The following is an 8,785-nucleotide window of genomic DNA, read 5'->3' as shown; positions in this document are numbered from 1 at the left end:
AAAAAAAAAAAAAAAAAAAAGGGCTACATTTCAAAAACACGAATATTGGCTGAGGGTAGTGGCTCATGCCTAGCACTGTAATTCTAGCACTCTGGGAGGCTGAGGCAGGTGGGATGCCTGAGTTCACAGGTTTGAGACCAACCTGAACAAGAGCAAGACCCCATGTCCAAAAAAAAAATAGCTGGGGGTTGTGGCAAGCACCTGTAGTCCCAGATACTTGGGAGGCTGAGGCAAGAGAATCTCTTGAGCTCAAGAGTTTGAGGTTGTTGTGAGCTATGATGCCATGGCACTCTACTGAGGGCGATAAACTGAGATTCTGTTTAAAAAAAAAAAGTTAATATTGGTGACACAGTATTTGTACTTAGGGAGTTGCTTCCCTTTTCAGATACATTCTTCATCTAGAAGATGGGGATAGGGACTCCTCACTTTTATGGTCCCTATCCCATAGTGGGGTAGGGAAGACCTAGTGGTAGGAAAGACTACCTACCCCCAAATTAAGTGCAAAGATGATTTTTGTGTCTTGGATCAAAATCCAAGGAGGCTGTAGGGATCTAGGGTATTTCATTTACATAACTGTCCTTCATGGAGACCTAGAAAATTTTGACTCACACAGAAATCCTACTGCCCAGACTGGACAAGGATTAATTAACTAGAACACAAGCTCTGAGAATACAGACATGCTGAAGCATTTAAGATTAAAGAAGAGAAGATTTGGTAAAAAGTTAAAGTACATCATGGAAAAGAGGAAAGAGACATAGATGAATGGGAGAGAATGAAAACATGAGTTCACTGGGGCCAGGATGCTGGCCTTCCCAGGTTGTCCAACTAATCCACATTAATTGGTTGTGAAGTTCTTTTTTGTTTTTTGAGACAGAGTCTTAGTATGTCGCCCTTGGTAGAGTGCCATGGTGTTACAGCCCATAGCAACCTCAAACTCTTGGGCTTAAGTGATTTTCTAGCTTTCGCCTCCCAAGTAGCTAGGACTACATGCGCCCGCCACAATGCCCAGCTATTTTTGGTTGCAGTTGTTTGTTGTTTAGCAGGCCTGGGCTGGGTTTGAACTCAGTCAGTGGCTGGCGCTGTAACCACTGTACTACAGGTGCCAAACTGGTTGTGAAGTTCTTTTAGGAAAATGAATTACAAATTTGTGCAACTCTTAAAATAAAAGCCTGTACCCAATGAAAGAATGGTTAAAAAAAAAAAATCCCTTTCAAACTAGGCAAAGTGGCTCATACTTGTAATTCAAGAATTGCTTGAGGCATAGTGAGACCCCATCTCACTGTGAAAAATTTAAAAATTAGCCGGGAATGGTGGTGTGTGCCTATAGTCCAGCTGCACTGGAAACTGAGGCAGGATTACTTAAGCCCAGGAGTTCTAGGTTGCAGTGAGCTATAATGATGATATTATACTCCAGCCTGAGCAAAGAACAAGACCCTATCTCAAAGAAAACCACCCGATCAAACAAAACAAACTAATCAAAAAATTTTAAATTAAAATTAAAAAAGAAAAATCCCTTTGAGAAGAATAAAGGACTATGTAAGTATAAAAACCAAACCAAAGTTGGTACAGTGGCTCAAACCTGTAATCCCTAGCACTCTAAGAGGCCAATGCAGGACTCCTGCACTTGAGGTCAGGAGTTCAAGACCAGCCTGAGCAAGAGTGAGACCCAATCTCTACAAAATATAAAAAAGTTAGCTGGTGTGGTGGCACACACCTGTAGTCCCAGCTACTTGTGAGGCTGAAACAAGAGGATTGAGCCTGGGAGTTCAAAGTTGCAGTGAGCTATGGTGACACCACTGTACTTTAGCTGGATGACCCTCAAGACCCTGTCTCCAGAAAAACTCCAAAACAGGGTGGTGCCTGTGGCTCAGTGAGTGGGGCACCGGCCCCATATAATGAGGGTGGTGGGTTCAAACCTGGCCCTGGCCAAACTGCAACAACAACCAAAAAATAGCCGGGTGTTGTGGTGGGTGCCTGTAGTCTTAGCTACTCCAGAAACTGAGGCAAGAGAATCCCCTAAGCCCAAGAGTTGGAGGTTGCTGTGATCTATGACGTCACAGCACTCTACTGAGGGTGGTAAAATGAGACTCTGTCTCTAAACAAACAAACAAACTCCAAAACACAAGGGGAGGTTGTGGGGGAGGTATACAGGTCTGGGTGAGATTCAGATTCCTGAGACTGGCTTAGTTGAGGGCCTATGCCCCACTAGCCAGGTTCAGGACATTCTGGGAAGAAGCAGCCAGGCCTTATCCCCATGACACCTTCTACAAGCAGATACCGTACCAAGCTCCTCTGCCTTAGCTGATCTCTGTAGGAAGGATACCTCTGGCTCCACCAGGAAAGGAACCCAGGTTCATTTTAGGGAATTGAGGGAAGGTCCAAGGAGAGGGAAAGGACTAGGTGAGCAGCAGCCAAGAGTATGGAAGCAGTGACTACCTGCTGGCATCTTCTCAGTGACAGCACTCACTAGGGAAGAGAGAAGGCTGATTGGTGGCTGGGAGGTGCCCAAGGCTCTAGGTGAGAGCCTCATAAGGAGCGACCTTGAACCTCTTTTGGGCTTAGTCATTGGCTTACTCAAGCTCTGCTGCAGTGAATGAAACAGATGCTGCACATGAAATTCATATGTACTTCTTAAACCAGGTGAGGGAAGTTTAACATTCCAGGAGAATGAAAAGCATTCCCTAGATGGCTGATTCTGAAAGTGCCCCACAACTCAGCACAACTGAGCTGACATGTGGGCTATAGGCATCCCTGAGGCCCACATGTCGGGCATAGAGCAGAGCTGAAAACTGGTGACCCATAGACATATTTTACTTGTCCCATCTTCTTTTAAAATTTCTAAATCAGTTGTCAGCACTAAAAAGTGAGAAAAGCTTCCATTAAAACTTGGTTTCAAAAAACAAACAAAAAAATCCACTTGTGGACAAGGCATGGTGGCTCGTGCCTGTAATCTTAGCACCCTGGGAGGCCAAGACAGTGGACTGCCTAAGCTCACAGGTTCCAGACCACCCTGAGTCAGAGTGAGACCCCATCTCTAAAAACAGCCAGGCGTTGTGGCAGGCGCATGTAGTCCCAGTTACTTGGGAGGTTAAAGCAAGAGAATTGCTTGAGCCCAAGAGTTTGAGGTTGCTGTGAGCTAAGATGCCACAGCACTCTCTAAAGATGACAAAGTGAAACTCTGTCTCAAGGGAAAAAAAAAATCATTTGAGTCCAAGAGTTTGAGGTTGCTGGCTCAGCACCTGTGGCTCAAGTGGCTAAGGTGCCAGCCACGTACACCCAAGGTGGCAGGTTCGAATCCAGCCTGTTGTTGGGCCCGCCAAACAACAATGACAGCTGCAACCAAAAAAAAATAGCTGGGTGTTGTGGCGGGCGCCTGTGGTCCCAGCTACTTGGGAGGCGGAGGCAGGAGACTCGCTTGAGCCCAGGAGTTGGAGGTTGCTATGAGCTGTGATGCCATGGCACTCTACCCAGGGGGACAGCTTTAGGCTCTGTCTCAAAAAAAAAAAAGAGTTTGAGGTTGCTGTGTGAGCTATGATGACACCATGGCAATCTACCCAGGGTGACAGAGTGGGACTCTGTCTCAAAAAAAATAAATAAATAAAAATAAAAACCTTGGTTTCCAGTTTCTTTTTAGGATCTAATGATCCTGGACCCCCATTTCCATAGAGGAAGGGCTACAACTCTGAGAGGGTCATGGCTCTCCATGTCACCATAGTTCCCACTCCTCCCCCACCTTGAGACTAAGTTCAGCTCCCAAATAGGATTGTGCTTGCCCTGTGGTTCCTCTTATAACAGAGTTATAAGTAAGGAGCATTATTGCTAATACCCATCAAAAGTGGGAAAATAAAAGGTGGACTAAGAAGGTTGTTATGTTTCAAGAAAAATGGGAGCGAGCCCGTTCTTTTATGGCCGTGAAGAATATTGTACACCGACTTTTCTCATTTCCGTGGCCTGCCTGGTCCCTGAAGGCTTTTTCGAAGGGGTAGCCCACCTGGGACTGCCTGTATCCTCATCCGGGGACAGCAGTTGGGGTAAAACCCTGTCCTTGACACAGGCACTGGGCAGTTAGGAAAGAGCCCATGTATGTAAGCGTGGTGGGGAGCGTGGACATCCCGCCTACCATTGCATTTGGTGATGAGCTGGTCCTTTTTACTAGATTCCTGGAAGACTTTGCTCCTGACACTGGAAAGCCTGGGTGAAGAAGATAAAGTGAGAGGGTAGGCAGGCTGGCAGGGACCCCTGCCCTCCACACCCTCGACTGAGGCCCACTCACGCTTTTTCAAAGGCCAGCTTTTCTTTCTCCAGCTGCTTGGACAGCACCTCTACCTCTCCAAGAGCAAACTGTAACTTCTCCTCTTCCTTGGCCAGGAGGACTTTGGTCTTGGCATGGGCAGCTTTCTCTTCCTACAAGGGCAGCAGCAGGCACTTCATTACCCCAAGCTACCATTGATCTCCTATACTCCCTTAGCCAACCCCCTTTCTCAGAGGGGCACATAGAAACCAGAATACAGGAAGACTCTGGTCTCACTACTAGTGCTAGAGAGGCTTTCAGATACCAATACTCAATGACTAACCACAAGGATGTTGGAAAATGGGGGAAGATTCATAGCCTACAGAGGCTATTACTTACCACTAGCTTCCTCTCTACTGCCTGGAACTCTTCTTTACTGACAAAATTTTCATCTTGGAGAACCATCTGCAACAGAGCCTGGCTCAGGGAGGGCCTGAGGCTGGGGTTGAAGGGGTGCCTGCTAGGGACCAGGACCAAGAATGGATAACAGGATGATGCCCAGGGAACCTAGGATGAGACTGAGGCACTGGGAAGGGAGAATTCAGTTCTACAGATAAACTGAGACTCAGTTCTATGTGCTACCCTCAAGGAGCAACCAGTGTCATGGATGAGATAGCTCACTACTAGCACTTCTAATATGGTGAGTACTGTGATGGGGGAAACACAAGGACAGCCCAACCCAGCCTGGGGAAGGGTCAGAATTGCTTCCAAAGAAGGGAATGTTAGGTCTGAGATCTGACTGGTAAATAGGATGGGCCAGAAGAAGAGGGGTAGAGAGAAAAGCATTCCAAAAGCCAAGGCCAGCTACCAAGAGAAAGATCTGGATACCTTCAGGAAATCAAACGTAATTCAGTCCCTAGCACTGCATTTTGTTGAATGACAGCATTAGAGCAGCAAACAGAACACGCCTCTCTCTCGCTCCTTCTCACATCCAACTTCCCAGAAGGGAAGAATTTGTCTAAGAACCATCAGAGTGAAAAATAGATGTGAAGCTAGTATTATTTCTGAGCTGGAGATACATCCTAATCTTCCCTATCAAGATAGAAAAGCAGGCTCGGCGCCTATAGCTCAACCGGCTAAGGCACCAGCCATGTACACCTAAGGTGGTGGGTTCGAATCTCCAGCCCGGACCCGCCAAACAACAATGACGGCTGCAACCAAAACAGAGCCAGGCGTTGTGGCGGGTGCCTGTGGTCCCAGCTACTTGGGAGGCGGAGGCAGGAGACTCGCTTGAGCCCAGGAGTTGGAGGTTGCTGTGAGCTGTGATGCCACGGCACTCTGCGCAGGGGGACAGCTTGAGGCTCTGTCTCAAAAAAAAAAAAGATAGAAAAGCAAAATATAGGGCGATGCTTGTGGTTCAGTGAGTGGGGCGCCGGCCCCATATACCAAGGGTGACAGGTTCAAGCCTGGCCCTGGCCAAACTGCAACAACAACAAAAAAGGGGGGGCATTGTGGCGGGGGCCTGTGGTCCCAGCTGCTCGGGAGGCTGAGGCAGGACAATTGCCTAAGACCAAGAGCTGGAGGTTGCTGTGAGCTGTGATGCCACAGCATTCTACTGAGGGTGACAAAGGGTGTCTCTTAAAAAAAGAAATAAAATATATAAAATCAACAGAAAGACCAAACAATCCCATTTGTTACTGGGCAAGAGATATGAACAGGATCTTCTCTGAAAAAGACAGATGAATGGCCAAGAAACACATGAAAAATGCTCATCATCTCTAGTTATCAGAGAAATGCAAATGCAAACCACTTTAAGATATCACCTAGCCCCAGTAAGAATAGCCTACATTACAAAGTCCCAAAGCTGTACATGCTGGAGAGGGTGTGGAGAAAAGGAAACACTTTTACACTGTTGGTGGGATTACAAACCAATAAAGCTTCTTTGTAAAGAAGTGAGAATCCTCAAACAACTAAAAGTAGACCTTTCATTTGATTCCACAATCCATTACTAGGTATCTACCCAGAAGAAAAAAACTCATTTTACCATAAGGACATATGCACTAGAATGTTTATCGCAGATTAATTCACAATCTCCAAGATATGGAATCAGCCCAAGTGTCCATCAGCACATGAATGGATTAATAAACTGTGGTATATGTATACCATGGAATACTATTCAGCCATATAAAAAGATGGAGACTTTACATCTTTTGTATTAACCTGCATAGACTTGGAGAACATTCTACTAAGTAAAGTATCATAAGAATGGAGAAGCAAGTATCCAATGTACTCAATACTAATACGGAACCAGAACACAAACAAATACATGCCTAAAAAGAAAAAAACACAAACTCAAGAGGAAGATGGGGGGAGAAGGAAATGGGGAGAGGGGAGGAAGGGGGATTGGTGTGCTCTTATCTAAAAGGCACACTATAAGGATTTATGGCACACTTCCTGGGTGAGGGGCACGACTACAACTTGGACTTTACCTAACAAACGCAAACAATGTAACCTAATTGTACCCTCATATTAATCTGAAATAGAAGAAAAAAAGATTGAAAAGAAAAATCAGGGCGACACCTATGGCTCAGTGAGTAGGGCGCCAGCCCCATATACCAAGGGTGGCGAGTTTGAACATGGCCCCAGCCAAACTGCAACAACAACAACAACAAATCAGGCTCGGCGCCTATAACTCAGCGGCTAGGGCACCAGCCACATACACCGGGGCTGACCGGTTCGAATTCAGTCCGGACCTGCCAAACAACAATGGCAACTACAAGCAAAAAAAAGCCAGGCATTGTGGTGGGCGCCTGTAGTCCCAGCTACTTGGTAAGCTGAGATAAGAGAATCACCTAAGTCCAAGAATTTGAGGTTGCTGTGAGCTGCGATGCCACAGTACTCTACCCAGGGCAACATAGTGAGACTCTGTCTCCAAAAAAAAAAAAAAAAAAACAAAACCAAACAGAAAAACCATTAACTGCAGCTGGCCAGGATTCTATCATCCCTATCCAGGTAATTCGTGACTCAAATGCTTTGCACTCATTAGTTGAGAAAGCAGAAGCAAGTGATATAAAGAGGTGGGAGGCCCGAAAGGTAACGTGGCCAAGGCCCAGATCTGTGTGTCCTGCCCTAATAGTGGCATTGCCTAAGGGTGTTTCATGTTAGAAGCGATAACATAGTTTTGCTGCACATGAGGGCCTTGGGAATTCAGCGAAGTCATCTCCACTAAAAATGAGGAAACTGAGGCTCAGTAAAATCTACCAGGTCCTGCAGCAACCAAACAAATGAAATATTAAAAATTCTCAGCTTAAAATTCTTTGGTAAACCTTCTGGAAGGCCTCGCCTCCTTTTGGCTCCACCCCTACCGGCCAGGACTCAGTTGAGCCCAGGCTCTTCGAGATGACGCCACTGGCAGAGCGTCCTAGCCACGCCCCCTGCTTCGGAATAAAGTCTGGCCCCGCCCCTGTCTGTGAGGCATCCAGTCCGGCCTCTCCTCGAGCTGTTCTGGCAGCATACCACATTCCTCAGCTGGTGGATCAGTTCCTCCTGCGACTCAATCACGTCCCGCAGTTGATCGAAGGCGAGACAGACAGATCCTGACCCCCCCTGCGACCACCCAAGGGGCGTCGCCATCTTCCGCCCCCGCCAGCTCGTTGGAAATGGCCGCCTCTGGGTGCCTCCCCACCGTCGCCCACTAATGAGAATGCGACGCCACAGAGCGCCCTGGCAACCGAGGGCGGAGACTTCCTCTGTCATCCGGATGGTGGCCCTCCCTCTTAAAGGAGCCGTCCGGGGCCAGGGAACCTCTAGTAACCCTTAGGAATTTAAGTTTATAGGTAATTTGCACATTTTTCTTCTGTTTCTCTGTTGTTGTTGTTGTTTGTTTACTTTTTCCCTCTGTCCTGAGGAGCAGATAGGGCCCGGCTTATACTTAAGTGTAAGTAGGTGACACTCAGACACCAGCCCTCAGCTTTCTCCAGGCCCTGCTGAACCCCAAGGCTATAAGCAAGAGCCATTGTAGACAACCCCAGCATCGTTTAACTTTTCATGTCTATTTCCCCAACCCCAATCTCTAAATTTCCACCATATTATGAAACTCCAGCTCACGTAGTACTTAGCCTAAGCCCAGGCAATGAAGACAGGAAAAGATAGAAAATGAGAATGGCTTCACCTAAGATAAGTCTTCATCCTCTGAAGCAAGATTTTTCCCCCAAATAAATGGAGGCCATCCTGACCTCTTGGCAGCCACAGTAGGGCCATGTGTGACCACATCAAAGAGGTCCTTAAAGAGCCTGAAGAGATTAGGAGGGCTAAATGTAGGGAGTGAAGGATAAGATGTTTGCACACATTCACCAAATCCCCACTGAAACCTTTTTCTTGAAATCCAAATGAGATTAAGCTTGACAGATAGAAAAAATACATATTGAATGTTCATAATTTTGTAGCACCATTATGCTTTATGTTTCGTGTGAGGCTTATAAAAACCTTATGAAGTTGGTTGGATTATCCCCATTTTAGGCAGGCTTCATGAGAATGAGGAACTTGCTCACGGTC

General features: G+C 46.6%; 1 protein-coding gene across 2 annotated transcripts in view; it reads right to left on the bottom strand.

Moving 5' to 3' along the window:
• The window catches only part of SPATA24 (spermatogenesis associated 24), a 9,733-nt gene extending 1,848 nt beyond the window's left edge, over positions 1-7,885 (bottom strand). Inside the window, exons 1-4 of one of the 2 annotated variants that reach the window (XM_003782144.3) lie at positions 7,748-7,885; positions 4,631-4,696; positions 4,274-4,404; positions 4,121-4,191 (exon numbers count right to left, since the gene is read on the bottom strand). In XM_003782144.3, the coding sequence (XP_003782192.1) occupies positions 4,121-4,191; positions 4,274-4,404; positions 4,631-4,696; positions 7,748-7,864 (385 nt within the window). In that variant the 5' untranslated portion in view covers positions 7,865-7,885. The remainder of the gene's footprint in view (positions 1-4,120; positions 4,192-4,273; positions 4,405-4,630; positions 4,697-7,747) is intronic. The other variant, XM_023515975.1, reaches the window with a different exon arrangement.
• Between the last annotated feature and the right edge of the window lie 900 nt (positions 7,886-8,785).

The sequence above is a fragment of the Otolemur garnettii genome, unplaced genomic scaffold (assembly GCF_000181295.1).
Source record: "Otolemur garnettii isolate 467f Iridium unplaced genomic scaffold, OtoGar3 scaffold00003, whole genome shotgun sequence".
NCBI lineage: Eukaryota > Metazoa > Chordata > Mammalia > Primates > Galagidae > Otolemur > Otolemur garnettii.
The sequence above is the reverse complement of the archived record's forward strand: the minus strand, read 5'-3'. Positions and strand labels throughout refer to the sequence as shown.